This window comes from Vulpes vulpes, chromosome 1, assembly GCF_048418805.1.
Source record: "Vulpes vulpes isolate BD-2025 chromosome 1, VulVul3, whole genome shotgun sequence".
Taxonomy (NCBI): Eukaryota; Metazoa; Chordata; class Mammalia; order Carnivora; family Canidae; genus Vulpes; species Vulpes vulpes.
Window position 1 is genome coordinate 160,805,515 of NC_132780.1, and position 22,822 is coordinate 160,828,336.

At 34.0% G+C, this 22,822-nt stretch overlaps 1 protein-coding gene across 8 annotated transcripts in view; it reads left to right on the forward strand.

The window, feature by feature from the left end:
• The window catches only part of ADGRB3 (adhesion G protein-coupled receptor B3), a 707,424-nt gene that overhangs the window by 638,966 nt on the left and 45,636 nt on the right, over positions 1 to 22,822 (forward strand). For 4 of the 8 annotated variants that reach the window (XM_025991123.2, XM_072735057.1, XM_025991124.2 and 1 more), the window contains 6 exons: positions 263 to 413; positions 3,001 to 3,070; positions 5,662 to 5,728; positions 8,270 to 8,355; positions 14,674 to 14,772; positions 15,094 to 15,265. In XM_025991123.2, coding sequence (XP_025846908.1) covers positions 263 to 413; positions 3,001 to 3,070; positions 5,662 to 5,728; positions 8,270 to 8,355; positions 14,674 to 14,772; positions 15,094 to 15,265 — 645 coding nt within the window. The remainder of the gene's footprint in view (positions 1 to 262; positions 414 to 3,000; positions 3,071 to 5,661; positions 5,729 to 8,269; positions 8,356 to 14,673; positions 14,773 to 15,093; positions 15,266 to 22,822) is intronic. The other 4 variants (XM_025991125.2, XM_072735073.1, XM_072735070.1 and 1 more) reach the window with 1 other exon arrangement.

Consider the following 22,822-nt stretch of genomic DNA (forward strand, 5'->3'; position numbering starts at 1 on the left):
ATTTACATTTAGGCTTCTCATAAAAAATTGAACATGCAAATGGAATTAGGCCTTTTTTTTAGGACCTTTTTTTCTATCACAGATATTGAATACAGCATAAAGACTGCAGGGTTTCTAATTTCTGTAAATAATTACTCTGTCACACAGAAGAGGTAGATATTTGAAATAATACCAGTGAGTTGAAGATTAACTATCCTCTGGAGGACACATGATTTCCTGCCACCACCACCATATTCAGTGTGAGTCTTTTTTGTTTCCACAGAGCATCTGTACAACCACAACTGCATTTTTGCACTTTTTCTTCCTGGCTTCATTCTGTTGGGTTTTGACTGAGGCGTGGCAGTCATATATGGCTGTAACTGGAAAAATTAGGACACGGCTTATAAGGAAACGTTTTTTGTGCCTTGGATGGGGTAAGCATATTAATATATCCTTTCATGTTCTTGTTAAAATGACTTTGAACACATAATGAAGCAGTAGAGTGTGATTATCCCCTGGCTACTTTTCTTTGTGTCCAATTTGATATATGGAAGTAGAAATATATGAAGCAGGTCATTTTTGAACATTCTTTGAGCATTTGAAACTTTAAAAAGGAGTAAATATTGGATGGCCATGTAGCCAGCCAGTCAGTTAAGCAATGGTGATAGCTTGGGTAGCTACGAGCAGAAAAGCAAAATGGTCTCTACTAATATGTTTTGAAAATGCAAAATGTTTTAAAATGTTCTGGGCTCAAACCAGGTACTAGTCATGTTTACCAGTCATGTGTACTCCCCACAAGAAAAATTTGAAAAGTCTGTTCTGAAAGAGCTCAAAGCAATTAAGGATTACGACTATCCATGTAACAGGAAGAAAGTCATTTAGAGAATGAATGAAATCTCATAGCTAGTCAGTGGAGTCCTGAGAGGAAAAATAGAATTGTTGACAGACTGAGAATTAACTAATTATTTGCTTATCTTTATTAGGAAAAGTTCTTCTCATATTACCTTATAAAATGGACCCCTTGAAGATCTGTTTTTCATAAGGCCAATTCTAATGTTTAATTAGAATTAATTAGTTTAATTAATTTAAGAAACTAGTTTCAGAAAACCTCAAAGTTTTGTCATCTTTGCCTTTGAGTTTCAGAAGACTTGAACTAAAAAAGGGGGGGGGGGCAGAATTTTGGGCCAAATATACAACAAATACTTGATATACCAGAAGACTAGAGAATAGGATGCTTGACGGAGTCTGAAAAATTCCAAATAAGTGGTCTTATTAAAATAACAGAATAATTTATACTGGAAAAAGTAGGGTCAAGATCACTTAAAGAGTATCCATCAGGTTTCAGCAAGATTCTGTCATGTGTGATTAACATATTAGGGCTCTTTGCACAGGCAAATGGGAAAGCCATTAAGAAGAAATTGGAGAATGTATTCTATTTATACTTTCATAAAACTTTTGTCTGGATTTCATGTCAAAGACCTTCTAAAGTTAGATTGGTGTTCAATCAGGGCACACTTTTGTTATGATTTAGTGTCATAAATCCAAGAAATATGGAATTCAGGTAAGTGACTTTCCTTAAGTATAAAGAGTGGCAATTTTCTGGATTGGTAACTAGCTTACTTAATAACATCATTACCAAAGATGGTATGAGGAGAGATCTCACAGCTGATCTCCAAGTTTACAGATAATATGAAACTACTCTGGGTAGCAAAAAAGCTAAGCTGATGGTGCTAGACCATCGGGAAGTCTGAATTGGCAGATTAATGGCATATGAATTTCATTGTGGCAAAGTGAAACATAATAAATCTAGAAAAAAATTAATCTAAATTGTACAGAATGAAGTTTATTAATGCTTTAGCTATGACACAGGAGAGATTTTTTTTCTAATGAACTTGGTCTAGTCAATAAAAAAGTCAACTCTATATATGTGTGTGTGTGTGTGTATATGGCGTGGGGGAGATGTATATCTATTTAAAAATATGATGTGTCCCTCTGAGGTGCTCTCATAGTTTTTGTCATTAAACCTCATGAAGGAATGTGATGTCACTTGAAAAGACTCACAGAGGAGAATAGCAAGAAGGAGGGGAAACGATAGGAGGAAAGAAAACGGGTGGAAGATACTCAAGAAGATAATTAGATGATGGATTTTTCAACCTGAAAAGGCAAACATCATCTTCCTGAAAAGAAGTGATGACCAAAATTAAAAAAAAAAAAAAAAAAAAAAAAGCATAGATTAGGTTGAGCTCTGTTCACCAAAACACAGGGATGGTCCACTGAACTGGAGTAAGGAAAGTGTGATTCATATAAATATAAACTAAAACTGTTAGGTCAGTATTTGCACAGATATGTAGGCAGTTGAATTCCAAGAGGTACTGAGCAATGTGTGGAGTGATACCTACCTAGAAGTCCATGAAGAGAAACTGTCATGTATTTTCTGACCTCCTTTCAGGATTGTTAAAAGGAGGATAATCAGGAGGCCCCACAATTAATTCTGTAGGGCCTTTAACCGTGATCCATTCTTGTTATTATAAGTTAATCATAAAGAAAGAATTATGTGATGTGATTTACTTTTTTCTGTCTTATTGTAAGTACAACTTGAAGTGGATCACTATGGGGCCAACTTGAATGTTCCACTTCTGTGATATTCCATCACAGCAGAATATCCATTTTTTGCCTTTCTGATTTTATAAGTATAAATTTCCTTTATAACAGTGTAAACCCCTAGGGAAAAAATAACTTAAAAGATATACTAAATCTCTGTTATTAGTTTCCTTTAAACCCATGTCAAATGTGGTGGTAACCTAGCAACATTAGAAAAATGCACTGAGTTAAAAAACCTAGCTGTCGCTCTCATTTTTTTGTACTTGAAAGAAATTTTGTGATGGAAACATACTTTATGAAAGAATTCATCCAAAGGTAGTTCCTCCGATGTAAGCATTTTGAGTCTATCCTAGCTTTTCTTGAGCCAGAGTGTACAGTGATTATGGCTGAATGTGAAGTGTGACAATATTTTTCTTGCAGGTTTACCAGCATTAGTAGTGGCCACATCAGTAGGCTTCACAAGGACGAAAGGATATGGCACTGATCACTAGTAAGTCCATCCACAGTGATAAATCATGTTTATAATTAAGTAAATCATTGTATATGCTTCATTAGTCTCGGTTGGTACCGCTGATGGCTTGCATTTTGTCACTGAGTCATTAACTATGGTAGGAATTGCATTAGGAATTCTGTAGGTAGGAATGCTGTAAGGTAGCTTCAATGCACAGAGGTTAAGAAATAAATGCTAAAAGCCCTGTTCAGAGTCCTTGTTTCAGTTTCCCGTTGCTTCATGAGACCAGTGCATTTAAAAATATTTCAATATTTACTCTGTATGTTTAATCACAAATACATTTTTTAGAACTGAATAAGCTTTGGTGTTTACCTTTTAGAATATGATTCTGATCTGAGTTTCTGATTTCACTGCTGATAATATATATTGGTATCAACCAATATATTTGTGTCATGTTAGCTCAAGTTTTGCTGCTATGTTTGGGTAATACTAAAATTTAATAAATAAATACTAAATACTAAATACTAAAATACTTAAAATTTAATAAATTTAAAATTTATTCGGGGAATCAGTAGATTATATGTTAGAAAAAGCCTAGGCTTTTGGAGAAATTAGAAGGAAGAAAAGGGGTATGGATGGTATCAGCCCATCATAACACAGCTAAAACACTGATAAATTCTATGAGAGAATTTATAAGTAAGGTTTATGTTTAATATTTAAATTGTAAAACAATACACTTTCATATTTTACTTCATCTGCTCTTTCAAGCTGCAGAGGCAGTTGAGAAGTGGAGAAAGAGATATGCACATCTTTTAGAAGCATAAATTTTTAAAGTGAGATTTTCTATTTGTCTTCAGGTTTGCAATAGGAATTATCACTAATTAGGCCTTCTGGTGGGTTCATCCAGATGGGGATTGTGCCAAGAGACATCATGTCATCTGCCTACCTGAAAGGAATTTCAAAGGAATTTTAAGAACTCATGTCATTAGAACACTTGTTTTCCCTCTGCCATCTATATTATAAACACACAAATAAGCAAATTCCCTGATAATCTCTGTTGTAGAGTCTTGCTTTCTACAGCACTATTACCTTTAAGCCATTACTTTTTACAACAGTATGATTCTTTGGTATAAATCTAGTATTTGAAAGGCACTGTGTTTGGGGTGTAGAAAGAGATAGGATTGTGGATGACATGGGTCTAACTTTTAAAGGAGTTTGTGATTAAGACTGAATATGATATAATGAGTACGTATCAGTTTGAAGATTAACTTACAGAAAAATATAGTAGAAATGTAGTGGCAGTCTAAGAGACACTAGACTACAGTGTTCCATCATACTAAAGGCTTTTTCTCCAGGTATTTTATTTAAAAAATAGATATCAACCCCAAAGTGGGAAAGCAGAATTTTATCTGTCCACTCTTATGGCAAGAAGAAATAAGCTAAATGCAGACTTTGAATACACACATACACACACTTTTGCGTTATAAATATACTGATATATGTATTGACATGTATGTGTAGGTAGATAGACATATATTCATATATATAATTTACTGGATTAAAAATTTTTTAAAGTATAATTTATGCAGAGTAACATTCATGCTGTTCAGTGTATAGTTCTGTGAGTTTTAACAAATGCCTAGGTCAAATAACCAGAACCATAACCAATACAGGAAAATTTATTCTTAAAACAGATATTATTAATTGTTGTTAATTGTTATTATTAATTGTCATTAATTTTGGAGCCAGCATGTTGATTCTGTGGACCTAGAAGAAATATTGACCGGGTCAAATGTCAAAAATAGGTGCATGAAGTAGTGAGCATGACTCATTGCATCAACGGAGATAAAACATTTCCTGGTGTTTTCCTTATATTGACTCTCCTGGACCATACACATGCAGATAGGCCATTTTGTGAAGCCTCCAGTGCTGAGCCCCATGTCTTCTTCATGTCCCTCTGCTGTGAGAGAATAAACGTTCTTACTCAAATGGGTTACCATGTCTCTATCAATGTAAACCTGCATCTCTTGGTGAATTTAGTAATTGGAATAAACACAGCTGCACTTATTTTTATTCAAAAGCTTATCTTTAGTGAATTTTCTTAGTAGTCTAGGGCAAAAGTAAAATCAGAAGGGGAAAACAAACAAAATACAGATTATCCATTCCCTGCAACTTTTAAACAAATTTCTCCCAATATTTCAGTGGCCTCAAGGAAGAACCCTAAATGACATATGCAAGACTCTAAATGCATGCTGTTCTTGCTTAAAAGATTATTTGAAAATTTTCATTAATGGATATAAAGCAGCATTTTACAAAACTTGCGTAATAGTCACCTTTGTACTGAAAGTCAATATAAAAACCTTACTATAAGAGTAATTTGTCTAAAATGTTTTAACTGCCTTATAATAAAAGTTTCTCTTCTGTGAAAGGTATATAGTATTTCTCACACATGAAACGCTCTAATTTTAGCTTTTTCCACATCTCCCTAATGCATTTTTGTTTAATTACAAATCTTTGAAATGTGCCAAAATTCAAATGCTAAGTACGTAATTCAAGTAATTTGTATCACACTTCAGTGGTTTAACACTTATCACTAATTTTTGTTAGTTTTTATCTGATGTTATTTTTAGCTGCTGGCTCTCTCTTGAAGGAGGACTACTCTACGCTTTTGTTGGACCTGCAGCCGCTGTTGTCCTGGTAAACATCAAAATCAACATCTGTTTTCTTATTCAAGAAAGACTACTTTGCTTCAATTAGAGTGATGGTTTTGTATTTGTTCTGTAGAAATTTTATTTTATTTTATTTTATTGTTCTGTAGAAATTTTAAAGTCCAAATGTATTACTCCTTATTAGTTAGTACTTTAATTTGAATATCAACTGCTATTTAGTCCTTTATTACTCTAAAATATTCTTATTTTGAAGACTGAAGACTATTAAACATGGGAGTGTGGGATTTCTCTTACAATAATTTCACATTTGTGAAGTTTGAGTAAGTTTCAACGAATTCTTCCTTGTTAAATGTACAGAATTTCTTCATTTATTATCATTTCACCTTATACTGTTCTGTATGATCTGTCTGTTAAGATCTCTCAATCTTGATAACTGCTGCCTGCTACCAAATATCAATAAGCAAATACATGTCCAGATGTCACAGTTTTTCGACTTCAGTGCCACAGAATTTTGGACAAGATATTTGTTTGTCATGGGGCTGTCCTCTATATTTTAGGATGTTCAGCAGGATCCGTGGGCTCTACACTAGATAAGAGTAGGATTGTCAGTTGGTAAAAGTCAAAAACATCCCCAGACATTTCCCAATATTCCCTGTGTGTAACTCTCCCAGTTGAGAGTCCCTGCCATATTTTGTGCATAAGGATTTTAAATGTTTCTTTTTGGGAACACAGTAATTCCTTTACATGTGTAATTAGGGAAACATGAAAATTTTCTACCAATTGCCTTTCTTTCTTTCATTCTGATATTATTGATTTCAAATCTTGCTTGTCTTATAAATCTTTAAAGGAAAATGTAAGGGGGAAAATGGTCTAAATTAAATACAAAGAGCTGCATTGCTGTGCAATTAGAATTCTATTTGGAACATTATTACCCTTTGGTTTTTTGAACAATTCATTCAATAAATTAGAAGCTAACCATATCTTTCTTAAGAACTCTATATGACTTTTTCATTCTTTAAGTTTTGCTCTCCCTCCTCTAAACTATAACAGGGAGCAGAAACTGTCCATGATTCACAAAAAAATAAAAGAAAAAAAAGAAAAAAATCTAGGCATGAGTGTTAAAGAAGAGTATAGGGAAATTGAAAGCTATTAGACACATTTTTGTTTGCTGCATTGAATTCTTATTTAATCTATTGAATCATTTCCCTAAACTACAAAGTTAATATACATATAACCCTAAAATGGAGAAACAGAGTATGTGTATAATTGAAAAACCAAAATATAGTCTTTGGAGTAGTGATGGATTCCCTCATGATTAAATTATAGATTAATAGAATCCTTGGAATATGATTTTTTTTCTTAGTTCATATAATGAGAAATTGAAGATGAGTAAGTTTTGCTTTTGATCAAATGGTATCTTGTTGGGAAGCTATGAAAGGTGATGATTCCTAATCCCTACCCAACAGTTGCTTTGGATCTTCCTTATACTATGAGTTAAATAGATTTCAGCTTTATATTTCATCTGGCCAATGTGCTGGGGAAATGGAATCTATCTTTTCTTTTTTTCCTTTCTTTTCTTTTTTCCTAGTCATTCTGTTTAATTTAAAACAGGTTTTTGTGAACTTCTAGTTTCAATGTAAAGGCTTCACTGTTTGCATTGGGGGATGCACCGAGATTCTGTTGATCATGGAGGGTAAAGGGCAGGAAGGAAAAAAAGGAGAAAATATTTTTTTATTATCTTGGTTTCAGCGTTGGACTGGATTTCTTTATCAGGAAGTACTGGTAGGTTAGAGAACTGTGGTTGCTTAACATAATAAGCTGCTACAAATAGACCACAGCTATCTCTACAGCTTTTTGCAATTTTACTTGAGAAAGAAAAATACGCGTGATTTCATTTCAGATGTATTATGCAAAGACCTTTTAAGTGAGAATAAGGGAGTCTTAGAAAAAGCTAAGAAGTGTTCAGTAGAGCACATTATAAAAATTGGTGTTAGTGTCCATCTCTTAAAGGATTCTGGTGAGTTGAATAGGCTTTCCCCTTCCTCTGGAAAAGCATGGTACATCAAAATGTGCTCCACTCACAGGAGAAATAGCCACACTGCGTGAAGAATGTAGGCATTCTGCTCTCAGTTGCTGGAGAAATTAGCAAATCTTTAGCACCTTTGGCTGCCAGAGCTCAACCTAGTCTCACACTGTGAGACTGAAAATCTTTTGACTCTCATATGGTAAAACTCATTTGGCCAATTGATTTTAATCAGGGGTGACTTAGAATACCAGATTGGCAGAGTATGGCACCATTTAAAAGTTAGACAATTAAATGGTAATTTCCTCAGTGTTAACTGCAAAGTGTGGAAATTAAATGTGCTTAATGTACTTTAAAACTTAAAGGAACACAACACTGTCAAGTTGTTCTGTTCCTTTATGCACTTATGAAATATTTGAGAGGTGTTTTTATTGTCAATATAATTCAGAAATGGTTATAAATTAATAAAAGAGGGTTTTCAGGAAAAAGGGGGACCTGATTCCCTTCAATATCATTGAAAGGTCAACCTTTGTTTCTGTTTGACAGGTCAACATGGTGATTGGCATTTTGGTATTTAATAAACTTGTTTCCAGAGATGGGATCCTAGATAAAAAGCTCAAACACAGAGCCGGGTAAGCTGCAATTGGTGGATTTTGAAGGTCCTTTAATCAGTGAATCCCATACTCCAATTCCAGTTCATCATTGACTGCATTTTAACTGTGCTTTGAATTTTGTTCCTGATAAAACAGTATGTCTGGTAGACTGTGTCATTCAGGTTTCGATGTGCTATCCTTAAGTAATGCGATCAACATCTAAAAATAATTTAAAAGACCATTAAGAAAATCTGGGTTTGTTTGTGCAAATTGCCTGTTTGTAAAGATACGATTAAATGTTAACAGTTGGACTTAAAATACTTGTTATTTTTAAGTTTTTATTTAAATTCTAGTTGGTTAACATAATAGTAGTTTCAGGAGTAGAATTGAGTGATTTATCACTCAACATATAACACCCAGGGCTCATCACATCATATACCCTCCTTGATGCCCATCACCCACTTAGCCCATCCCCTACCGTCCCCTGCCAGCAACCCTCAGTTTGTTTTATAGTTAAGAGTGTCTTAGGGTTTGCCTCTCTCTCTCTTTTTTTCCCCTCCTTCCCCTATGTTCATCTGCTTTGTTTCTTAAATTTCACATATAAGTGAAATACGGTATTTATCCTTCTCTGACTTAGTTTACTTAGGATAATATACTCTCGTTCCAGCTACCTCATTGCAGATGGCAAGAGTGCATTCTTTTTATGGCTGAGTAATATTTTTTCCACTGTGTGTGAGAGATAGATATCTATAGATATAAGTAAAGATATATCACATCTTTTTTATCTGTTCATCAGTTGATGGATATTTAGGCTCTTTCCATAATTTGGCTATTGTTGATAACGCTGCTATAAACATTAGGTTCATGTGCCCCTTTGAATCAGTATTAAAATATTTAGGTGAGCAAGGCCCCCTAGTCTGGGTCAGGACGGTCAGTTGAACATAATGTAAGTGTGTGACACAACTGAATCAAGACAAGCAAACCGTAGTTGGGCATAAATACTACATTTTCTTTAATTGTATGTATCAGAAAATTTCTTCACATGAAATAATCACTTATGAAACATGGTTCTTGTCATATATTTTCATTTTTATGATGTTTTGACTATAACTTGCTAGGAAGACTTATTCATAATTTTCACTTGTACATTTTAAGCACTATAAAATTTAGAAAAGCATCTTCTTTAATTTTACTGTCTAAGAGTGTGATATCACCACACTTAATGGCTAATAACATTTCATAAGCAGGTTGATAGCAGCTTTGTAAGGTTACATGGTCACCACCTCACATAAATTTGTAGAAATTTGAACGAAAATTAATGCTTTTGAATTTCCCTTTGTATTTTTTCTTATAAAAACTTTATATCTCTCTCCTTTCTGTTTAACAGTACTTTCATCCAAAATTTATCCTACAATTGTTATTTCTTTAATAATTTATGCTATTATTTAACAGTCACAGGATTTGATCACTGACCAGTGAGAATTTTAAGTCCTTTATGTTTCTATAATCTATACAGTGATTTATATGGTAATCTAGGTTTTGTTCCACCTAGTAAAAGACTAGCTTTAATTCTTCAAATATTACAAATTGATATCATTCATATCAAGCTTTAGAACTGCAATGATGTAATAAAAATATCATTGGAGGTTCCTTCCAAAGGAGGGGTGTCACTTCCCACTTAGAGACTTTTTTTTCCACTTCAGATAAATCTCCATTGCAACTTTAACTAGGTAAACTTGAACTTGCACAGACACTGAGCTTTCTATACCATTTGAACTTGAAGCTTTCACACTATTACTCTTGTAGTCTTCTGTGTATGGTTAGAATTGGAGCAATAGCTTCAGTATTTCTGTCTATATTAATCATGTAGGAATAAATTTATCATAGTGAATACGAAGTATAGAAACTCAGTTCTACCACTAGTGGCATAAATTTGTGTGTCTGTGGGCCTGTATACATATATATATGGTATATGTACCATATATATATGGTTAGGATAAAGCTTTGAGGTAAAAAATATTTTTAAACAAAGGCACACTCAATATCTAGCTCTACAATTTACTGGCTATGTGTGTCTTTGGGCCTGTTATTTAGTTATTCTGGAATTCAGTCTTCTCACCTATAAGATGGGGATAATCATTTCTGCCTCATGGTAGAGTATATGAAATATAATGTGTACAAAGAATATATTAGATAACAAATAACAAGAATTCAATCAGCAAATGGTGGCTACTGTTATGACTTAAATGAAGAAAACAGATTGTTTTCAAATGATCTTGACTTCTGTCAGTCAAGGGATTCTGAGATTCCACCATTCATGACGTTGTGGTCAAAAAAAAAAAAGAGGGAGAGAGAGATGAGATCATCAGAATGAGTATAATGCTAATGATTTATTAAATTTTCCATCAATATTTTTCTCATTTAATTGCTTTATATGTAATATCCAGTTTGATTTGCATCGTTCTCTGTAAGAGATGACATATGTTTAAGAGAAATAACAGCATTGTCACGTTATGAATTTAGAAATTATCCACTTTAATCTATGTATTAATTTTAAAACATCTCTTTATGAAAATATTATTAGAAATTACATCCGCTTTACTGGAAAAATTGAATCTATGGTTTTCTAGTTCAAAGGCCATTACTGGAGAAATAGAAATGATAATATGTTTTATAAAAGCAGAATGCTGGTTACTATTCAAAGTGGAAAAGAATTATTAACAAGTTAATGATTTGAGGTTTTTTATGATTTTAGGTTTTAAGAACTTTTTCTATAATATAAAAATGCAATTTTTGCTTAAGTGTGTATCAATTGAAATTTACTATTTTGAAGTGTAATTGAAGGTATAAGTATTTAAAGTTAATTTTAGCCCACAGAGAATCAGTGAAGACAGTCATAAAGACTTTAGTGAACAATAAGTAATCAGAATTAACTAAAGAAACATTGAACATGAAGCTAATTAATTTAAAAATTGATGCTCCTAATTATAAATGTTGACCATTTCAAGTTGAAATATATAGATATCAAGTATTGTTTTTTGAAACATTGTTTATTATCTAGAATCAATATGTACCTCTTCCCATTTTTTTGTTTGCTTTCTCCTTTTTATAATTAATTAATTATAATAATTAATTATTAGAAATAATAATTAATTATTAGAAACTGTCAAGCAATAGTTCATGTTTAATAAATATTTATAAAGAAATGAATGAATGAATATTTAAGAAATAATACACTAGCTTGACAAGTTTTATAATATTCAATTATATTATTATTCTAATACATGAAATATATTTACCAGAGGGATTGATTGCAATTAATACATCTTATACAAAATAACTGAAAAGAAAGAAAAGATAAAGTGGCATACATATTCAAATATGAGTATTTTTCTTGTTAACAAATATCTCAAGCATAATATTTCAATTTTTTCTCTCTCTTTCTTTTTCTTTTTCTTTTTCTTTTCTTTTTTTTTTTTTTGCCATGGAACTTTCATATCTACTATTTTAAATTGCTTTACCTCATCTTCCTTAAGTTAAGGAAACTACCAGGGTCTTGTACAAATATGAGCTTTTTCCAAAGGGCAAGGGAATATTTTCTTGTAAGGGAATTTTATGTAGTAGCAATAATGAACACATAAGGGAAGTTTGTTGTTGTTGTTGTTTTCTAAGCAAAGAAAAATAAGGTTTGGAAAGGAAGCTTGTAGATTCCAAGACCCCACAGAAGCAGACAGAATAACCTAGGTGAAATGACCATGTTGGTGCCCTGGTAGTTAGGGTAACATTTGAACTTACGGGAAATTAAATTTTTTTAACTGTTAGCATTTTTTATTTTATAAATGTATACCTTTCCCTGTAACAAAGACATAATATTTTATTTCCCATTGCAGCAACCTTGTTTAGCATTTAGACGATGTGTTCTTCATACTATATTATTTCCGTAGCACTCATACAAATAGGGAAAATATTCTATCTCCCTGGGTAACCTATCATTCCTCTGTTCCATATATATCTAAGAATAGAATTCCAAAAGTGTCCAACCAGTTAACATCAAGCATAGTTTTTGACAGTTAGCTCTAAGGGAAGTACTTATAGGCATTTTAGTCAATCACAAATCAATCTCAAAGAGAAATAAGCATTTCGAATAATGGCTTAAAATTTGTTTTCGGGAAAGCCCATACTTAGGCCAAATTAGTTTTTCTTAGGGCTAAAACACTTGCTTATATTGTGTACTAAATTAAAATTAATTTTTAGTCATTTTTAGCTTTTCAATTTTATTTTAGAGCCTAGAGACAGTATTCCTAAATTGAGAAAGATAGCTACATTTGTGTTCAAAGCACAAATACCAAATAGCATATCTTCTCTGAAAAAAGAAACAATAGATCAGTCATATTTTTTAAATATTAGTCTGATGGAGCTTAGCAAAATTGAAGATATCAAATATATAATAGGGCAATTGTGTGCATTCCTGCTTTTCTCAGAATAATCTGTGGAGCTTTAAAAACACAGATGCCCAGGCCACTGGGTGGCTTAGTCGGTTAAGCATCCAACTCTTGGTTTTGGCTCTAGTCATGATCTTAGGGTGGGAAGACGGAGCCTTATGGTGGGTTCTGCACTCGGGGTAGAGTCTGCTTGAGATTGTCTCTCCCTCTCCTTCCTTTTCTATCTCTCCTCCCCCATTCATTCTCTCTCTCTCTTCCTCATTCACTCAAAATAAATAAATAAATACATACATACATACATACATAACTATCTTTAACAAAAAGGCACAGACACATGAGCCCCATTGAATTGGAGCCTTTGGGGTTTGAGATATATATATATATATTTGAGATATATATGTATATATATATACACACATATATATATACACATCAGATGTGCATCAGATCTACATATCTGATGTGCAGCCACTGTGGAGAATACTGCTGTAGGTAGGTATTCCTTTGGGAGTAGTTCAAACACAATGGCTTGCCCATTGAGACACTCATGATCCAAGCTAGATAGAGTATTACTTATTTGTTATTGTGAAAAATTTGGTCACATGTGCTAGGACACATGTCCTGGGTTGAATCAGTAAAATGAATGATTTAGTATCATATTTCCTTCCCTCATATCTAACTCCAAAAGCTTTGATTTTTCCCCGGGGGTCTACTGGTCAATAAATCTACTTACTTAATAGCGTACAGATTTATTGTCTCATCCAAGCACTATTTGAAAACGTGTGCACTTCTTTAAAAGAAACCAGATATTCTGAATTATGATCATCTTATGATTTTTCTCTGTTTTGCCAATTTTGTTACATACATGTCCACTAAATATTGTTTTTAAAAAGACCTACTGGGAAAATGTATTTTAGACATTAGCACCACAAAAGAATGGGCAAGAAAAGTGTACTGCAGAAAATTATTTCAAGATGTTTTGAGCTTTGATTCAAGTAATTTCTTTTTGATTTTTCGTAAGAGAGTTATGTTCTAATAAACCAGTCATTTTCAAGGGACTCTTTTCTAAAGTAAAATGTGCACAAAGTTTTTTGTGTAGCATGCCTTTGCTTCTATGATATAGTAGGTTGAATCTGAATTATTTGAATCCAAATTTACCTGCGAAATCCTCCAGACTAGAATAGACCATTTAAATGCTTTTGGATTGAAATTTATGAAAAAATGTTCAGAAAGAATATTTTGAACTTAATGTTAAATGTGTTTTATTAAAGCATTAAAATATCACCCCTTTTATTATAAAGTAATATTTCATCAAATTTTATCAGCCCCTATATTCAGATCATCCTAAAATAATATAGTGTAGATACAATGTAGATGATTCATTGATGCTGTGAGAAATTTCAAAACATGAATCCGTTGAGATAAAGACTATTTCTCCCACAAATGATTAAAGACCTAAAATATATGTCTTCTTATATTGGACTTCTGAGATACATGTTTACATTTCAGAAGATTTTTCCTTCTGCAAATGATAATGAAAATCTTTGAAGTTAGGAGTTCTGGTGTGTTTGATAATCAGGGGTCTGAATAAAGGGTTTCACTGTATGTCTACACAAGCACATGCTTATGTTTAACTCAGTGTATTGGACAATTGTGAACCATAGACACAGGGCCATTTATGGTATAATTGATGGAAATATGCTTTGCGTGCCACAAAGGCCCATCTAATTAAAAGGTAAATATTACAAAAATAATGTGTAGTGTAATTGCATCATTAAAACCACCTAGAGCATTCATCTTTGATAAATAAACTTTTCTGCATGAAATCGTTTTTAAAAGCTAACTTGCAGCGGCAACTTTTTTTGGTGAAAATTCAATATTTTGTTCTTTTTGTGGGTGTTCTGTTTGTTTGCAGTCAGATGAGTGAGCCTCATAGCGGTTTGACGCTCAAATGTGCCAAGTGTGGAGTAGTTTCAACAACAGCTTTGTCAGCCACCACCGCCAGTAACGCCATGTTAGTCCCAATCATTTACATCTTCTTGTTACAAATCTTTTACAGTGCATGTGAGAAAATGGTACTGTGGAAAAAAATATCATGTTTGCTAATATTGGAGCTAAGAGCATACTTAAATACTTATAATTGGCAACTGCCTTTATAACTATTGTGGGATTGGCTATAAAAAATAAATAAAATTATCCAGTGTTCTCTTCTTTATGGTTTCCAAGTTAACGGTCTTGGTGCCACATACAAGAATGCTTTGTTGGACGGGGGTTTGGAGATTGCCTGGGGTGTGACATGCAGCTACGTAATGTTGCTCTCTGGGTCTCTCAACAGGGCGTCTCTCTGGAGTTCCTGTGTGGTGTTGCCCCTTCTGGCTCTGACGTGGATGTCTGCAGTTCTGGCCATGACAGACAAACGCTCCATATTGTTTCAAATACTTTTTGCTGTGTTTGATTCATTGCAAGGCTTTGTGATAGTCATGGTCCACTGCATTCTTCGGCGAGAGGTAAGAGGAAAGAGAATTACTCCGGCAGAGAGAGGGATGATGGTTAGATGAATATTTTCCTTATTAACCAATAGAATCTTTTATGTTAATATCTTCAAATTAAAATCATCTCCCTAAAGACAACCATTGGAAAGTTAAAGCTAAAGGGGAATCTTTAAGGCAAAGTTCAAGAGGGCTCCTTGGACCATGAAAGTGACAGTTAAAACGGACTGTGGAGAGAAGATGCTCCTGGGGGTGCCAGGAACCAGGGAAAGTATATTCAAGAGACATCATTAGGTGAGAGAAGTCCTTTAGAAACATTGGTGGATAATAGGGTGGGGTGGCATATTTTTGAGAGGCATAGTTCATAATCATAATACAATGATATCTCTTAAACCCATTCCCAAACTCATGCTTCTGCACACAGTGTATCCCATTCCTTCATCCTTAAACTAATTTCATTTTAGATAGAATATGTTGAAGATTACTGAAGAGTTATTGTATCTCTATACTAAATTAAGGTTGCTAAAGGTAAATGATTCTGAGATGGATGTTTATACTTAGAAAATACCAAAAAATAATGTACACAATGAAACACAAAAGGCAGTGATTGTCCGCTGGAACTGTAGATCTATAATCACAGCATTTCTCCAGGTCATGGTTGAGATTTATTGTCAGCAGTGAGGAAAACAAGTCCTCCTTCGTGAATTGAGACCCTAACCTGCACCAAATCCACTGAGCAGCAATAGATTTCGGACGTGAGTTGTTTAGGGAGCAAATACTGTTTTTCAACCAGTGCAAAAATTATGCTGAGTGCTTGCAAGCACTGACACTGTATTTACAAGGTTTATGAGTCATTTTAGTGTTTACTCTGGGGATGTTGGTGACTAAAACACAATGACACAGTGCCATGCTGGTAATTTTGAGGAAATGGTCCACACTGTCACTTTGCATTAGCCAGCTTGTTTGAGAACTTCATTATGATGTGCACATTGCAGAAAGACTCGTGTGCATATGACTACACACCACACAGTTTTTACAGTGATATGTGAAAGTAACCAAAGGTTTTTACCTGATTTACCAGATGGAGAGAACAATATTTCTGAGCTACTTCAGTAAGGTACAGATGTCAGCAATAAACCCATATGTGTATTCCTAGAACATTATATGATGAAAAGAAGAGTGACTTCACATTGCAAAGGAGGCAATATTTCATCATTTAAAAACCTGATGCTGGGACGCCTGAGTGGCTCAGTGGTTGTGCGTCTGCCTTTGGCTCAGGGTGTCATCCTGGGGTCCTGGGATCAAGTCCTGCATCGGGCTCCTTGCAGGGAACCTGCTTCTCCCTCTGCCTATGTCTCTGCCTCTCTGTCTCTCATGAGTAAATAAATAAAATCTTAAAAACAACAACAACAATGTAGCTTATAGTTGCCAAGCCTTTTAATTCCCTCATCCTAAATTTCTATTTAGGATATCAGCATTAAAAATCTTGAAAGTATTCAATACTTTGTAGACCAAATTTAAGTAAAAGGGAAATTGAATAACTTAGGGCTTTGTTATTCGCCAACTATAGCTATCTTGTGGGTCTTCTGCATTAATATTATCTGTAATATGTTTATGTAACAAATTGTTCTAAGTGAATAGACACATGATGCATTTTTGATTGATAAATATGAATGAACAGTTGCGGGTTTTAATCACGATACATAATCTATTTATGTAATTTATTTAATACAGTGGGTCTTAAAGAGAAGAAAAGTGTCCCATCTCTAAACAAGCCTCTCTTTTTCTTCAGAAATAAGCTTTTTATATAGTCCTAGGCTATGATAAAAAGTATTTGGGTTTTTAAGTACCAGATATTTTGATGGCTTATTATCAAAGTTTTGCAGCTTACATGAAAAAAAATATTTGGCACAAAAATTTATTTCCATCAGAACTTTTCCATACTTGCTAATTGGACTAATAACTCTGAAAAATATGATTTAAGGGTAATTAAATCAAATCACATAATAAATGCTTCTGCTAAAATAGATGTCTGTAAACATAAGTTTGCTGTTTTAGTAGGAAGAAAAAATATGAATATTGGCCCTGTTATTATTTCATTTTCAATGATTAGTTCAAATTGAATAGTTTTATAGCTGATAAATTAATAGCAGTGTCATAATTCTCATTCCAACACTGAAATCGAAAAATCACACATTCATTATTTTTGCATTGACCTTAAAAATATCCTGTAACACTGCTATAAGTACACAGAGCAGATTTCAGTTATAGGCCAAGTCCCTTTCAGACTTTCTCAAGGGAAGTTTTTACTGAAAAACCAAAAGAACCTTGTTTAAAAGGGTTTTGCAAATCCCGAGGACCACATCATAAGATGGCTTCACTGGGTTCAGAGGAATCTTCTTGATCTTTTACCTATATGTCACCTAACACACCAGCAATAGGTCTGTCTCATATTACCTGTGGTCACACTGCGCTAACATTAACCACAGTCCAAGAGATGAGGAGCATCTCCCCATATTCCCAGTGTCTCCTGTGAACAAAAGTTCCATAAAAATACACCAAAGAAAATTGTCTAGCTAGCTACCTATAAAATACTGGGTAATGACTCCTATCAAACTACCTGATAATCCCATAGGTGATCTTGGGAATACAGTTTTCCCTTTACTGCTTTTTTCACTTTAAAACATTTTTCACAATAATCCAATATGATTTGTATGGGTTTTCTTTATTAAAAATGTATAAGCAATGTAAGAAATATTTCCTTTGATTTAGAGAGAGACTGAATACAAATATACATGTTTTTATTTATGTGTATTTTTGACATGCAGTAACAATTTGGTCATTTGTAGTCTTTAATGATTCTTTCAATATGAATTCAAAAGCCTTTTCCTATATTTACTTTTGCAGTCTTCCTGTGAAGGAGGTGGGTGTACACAGGGGAGGAATATAGCCTTGCAGTTTAAGAAGGAGAAAAGAAACGAAATAGTATAACTGGCATTTTAAATGTGATATGTATGGAGCTTGATTTATTCTAAATGTGCCTTTGCTTTTAGTGGATCCAATTTTAAAACCAAATCATTTCAAGTCAGAAGGGAAGGGAGAAATGATCACTTTGTTATTGTCAACTCAATTATATTCAACATTAAAAAAAGAAGCAAATTGATTATTTGCATAACAATTTGTTGTGACCTCCAGATTGACATCTCAATATTTAAATTTCATAAAATTTGTAATCTTGAAAATACAGCTTCTTCTTCTGGAGCAAAATCTCTATTGAATTGCTTTAGTAGGTACCTCTGACAAAAGAGAAAAACAAAAGGAGGAGGGAATAAGAAGAAAAAAATTAAACCAAACGATTCACCACACATTACTTTCAGCAACAAAACATAGATCTTGGAAGCTAATATGAATAATACCTTATAAGACAGAATGTAATAGAATAAATATAGATGCTTCCTTCTTTTATTCGTCATTTCTTGATTAGAATTCATTTGCATTAAGCCCATAACGACATCTACTATTTACTATTCCCCACATTGCTATGGAAATTCAAACTACACAAGTTATGAAACCTTTGAAATAGTTACTGTTGCTAGGAAACCGCTTTCTTGGTGCCTGCACATTCTTCTCATCTCTCCTGTCTCTGGCTGTGCTTGGCTCTAAGACAATCTTACAGCTTAATGTCAGAGGGGGAAAATAACAAGATTGTGATACAAAATAAGCTACAATAAAAACCCTTTCACTAAATGGAAGGGAAAAGGCAAGTGCTTAAATAGATGACTTTGTTGTATCAGTAGGTGAGGGTCCTGTGGCTGCTGGGTAGTGGCAGTAGAAGGGCCAAGATCCTCTTTTTTCTTCCCCCAGCACCGGCAGGAGGTTAGGCTGCACCAGATGAGGTCTCAGAATCTTCATCCAAACCCGTGAAGTGATTTTGTAACAAAGTGCTTGAAATAAACATGAACAGCTTTTTCTTTCTTTCCCTCCTCTCTTCCTCTCATTCCCCTCTGCCTTTCTTTCCCTTCCAATTTCCAATTTGGTCTTATTTCCATAAAGAATACAGATAAACAAAATGATTTACAAGTACATGACAATGAATACATAAAACAGACAAGCATCCTTACCGATCTCATCTAAAACCGATATTCTCCCCAAACCATTAGAAAAATAAATGTTAACTAGACAGCCATTTAAAAAGAGGTCATATTGCAAATGCTATAGTTCTAGTGGAGAGTTGCATAAATCTCCAAGCCTGACCATTTACAGAGAAATTAGGTATGACTCATTAGTACGGCAGTGTGTGGTGTGTGTCTGTGCACTCCCTTAATGAGGGAAGGAAGGAGTTCCAGTTAGTCTTTGGAGATGAGGGAGTGGGAGATAGGAGACCTCAGAAAGTAATGGGTCCTAGGGCAAAAATGGGGTCAAAGGATTAAGGAAGTAAAAGTTTCAAATAAAGGAAGATGGAGAGAGATTACTAGGCATGTGGTTTCTATGGAATGGAGCCTGTGATGAATATAGAGTAGTCTTCTCTGGGACCATCTGGGGTACCTGGAGGCATAAAGCAAATGATAGGATCCTAGACACTAGAATGTTTTTTTGAAAACGTGGTTATAACTGTAGCCTCAAGAGAAAGACAATACTGACAACATTTGAGTGCACAGCATTAAGGGATATTTAACAGCTTTCTCATTGGGGTGTTCAGTGATCATGGTAAAAGGCCACTGTGTATCATGTCATGAAGAAGTTCAATAGATTTCATAGAATTAGTGAGTGGTCCAGGGAGGGAGGGTTAGGGAATTGTTGATTCTAAGATTTTTCAGCTTACTCAAAAGGACAAACATTTAAGAGAGAAAGGTAAGAGTTGCTAAGAGCTTTGTCTTTATCAGGCCAAATTGAAAGTTCAAGAAGAAATACATTTAAAGATCAGTTTGTTTGTTTGTTTGTTTGTTTGTTTGTTTGTTTTCTGGAAATGGGAGAATGGCTCCAGGTCCTGCAAGGAAGCTGTATTTTATCAGAACAGAAAATGGAAAGCACAAAACTGCCTTTAAATAGGAACATGAACTTGACATAAGCAAGGATCATATGCTTATATTCCTATATACTTATTCCCAGAAATCACCAACCTCCCTTATTCCATGTCTTATAAATCCTACCTCTCCCTCCAGATTAGGCTTTTCTGACTTGAGCATAATTATAATTATATTATGAATATGTATATCAGTCTTAATCTGTACTGTGGCTCTCCAACCCCAGGCAGAGATCTAGGAGCTTTAACGAGAGCATGAAATCAGATGAATAAAGTGGCATCAGTGAACAAATTGAGACACAGAGTTTATGGCAAATATTGGCAAACTCAGGCATGTCTTCCAGGTAGTAAAAAATCATGGCTTGTTTTACCTAAAATTATTCTGTGTATCTGGCCAAAAGAATGGGCAAATCCCACTTCCCACTCCTTCCAGCTCCCTGGGATCCCACCTTTCAACATTGTTAAACTGGTGGCAGAAGGTTGACTATGTCTAGAATAGAAATTTAAAATAAATATAAAATAGAAATCATGAATTAAGTTTTTATTTCCTGCCTTAAAGTGGATGTCATGAGGCTAAAGTGAAGTATCTTCTGTGAAGGCATAAGTGGTAGTAATGTCTGACATAGAATTTCCTTTCCTCCTTTTCTAATTTGCATGCTAAAGAAATGTTACATTTTTATTTCAGATCATATGTGAAATACCCTCTAGGGAAGCGTTATGTTACCCCCAAAACTGATATTTAAAAAAGGAAAAGGCTATAATTTTGAGAGTAAGTGATAGATCCTTTGGTGTTAAAAGATTCCAGTAGAAAGTTGTTAGTTGTTAGGACTGAAGTCCATATTTTCCTTCCATGTAAAGCAAAAGATAACCCATTTTTTTTCCTTGCTATCAGAGAAGTCATGTAATACTTTTGTAATGTGAAGTCATTTGTGTTATTTATGTCAATTGGCAATGATACACATGAAATTGAGAATAATCTTACTGGTTCATTTAATGATTAAATTATATGGAATTTAATATGATTAAAAAGAGCTGAATCACTTGTTTAATATGAATCCATAGAAACAATAGTAGACATTAGATCCAGGAAAAAAAAAATAGAATGCATAAGAAATTCCCTTCCCCGCCCCACCACCCCCAGCTAACACTCTCAAATAATTATAAGGATGTAACTTAATTTTCTTGCTTGTCTTAAAATGATCCTCTGGAATAGGAAATCAAGAATATCTAGAAGTAAAACTGTCTTCTTAAAAGGTAAAGATTTGGGGTCTGAGCTGCACGGTAGCTAAATACAGAGCCCATCTCACACTGTGCAGCTCTTTCCGTGAGGTTTCTCTAAATTGCAACACTGCCAAACATTGCTCGGTGCTCTTCCCCAGCAATCTCTAAATCTGGCACCAACTTTCACAGTGACACTCTGCCAGCTGCCTTCAGAGTCAGGACCAACCGAGAAACTCTGGGCTTGCTGCTCCTGAGAGGAACCAGATTGCTCTCCCGTGGAGGGAGACGGAAGCAAGACACACCCCTGCAAACTTCTTTGAATTCATGTCTCACCCAGGAAACCATCCACAATAAAAAGATGGATAGCTTTTGCAGGAGTTTTTGGAGTAGCCCCCAGCAGGAACTAGTCAGGATAACTTTGGTGGTGGCTCTGATGGATACTTTCAGAAGATAGCCTTGATGGCTTATTCTGTTTTTTTGTTTGTTTGCTTGTTTGTTTTTTAAAGATGTTTCTTGACATTTTCTTTTCATTTCCCAACATGACATTAGATTTCCTTAAAGTGCCCTAAATATTCCAAGACTATTTACATACCTATTCTTTGCTACTCCCTCAATAATTTTATATCTTTTATCTGGCGTCAATTAAGGTTAAAGACCTCTTGATGGAGTATTGTAAAGAGAGGACATTTTGGAGGTTAGATTTTAATTGTGCCGAAATATGTCAAATATTTAATTATTCAAGACAAGTTTATTTTTAAAATGTGTGTACTGGTCTTGTGTAAGTTTAAAATGATAATATTGTAAGAGCTTGGAGTTATATAAAAACTTATTTAATTAAATTGTTACCTAAAACAAGTGTCTTGTTCCCCACAAATAGTTAAGTCAGGTGAAGGAGTTTAAGATAAATATATAAATCTTTCAACAATTATTTTTCTTCAAATCTTAACCACAAGGCAAGAAACACCAAGACTATTATTGTCCTGCACTGTAAATATGACAATTGGCACAGAAGATTTTAGTATCAGTATGGAATAGCCAAATATAGGCTCTTTGTTTTTTATGCTTTCTTCTTGTCTAGAATTATGGTCCTTGTAGACTTGCTTTTTAAAAAATTCCAGTTGTTCTCCATTAACACAATTCACTGATTCACCAAAGATAAAGTCTTTTTGTTTACTTGATAGAAAATCCAGTTAATTATCAAAATGTTTCCAAATAGCTGCAGATATATTTTCCAGGTACTGTATCTCCTGAAATCCTTTTTTCTGTGCTGAGAAATATTCATTATGAAATCTAGCCTCATCATTCCTCCCTGAAAGTGTTGGACAAATAGT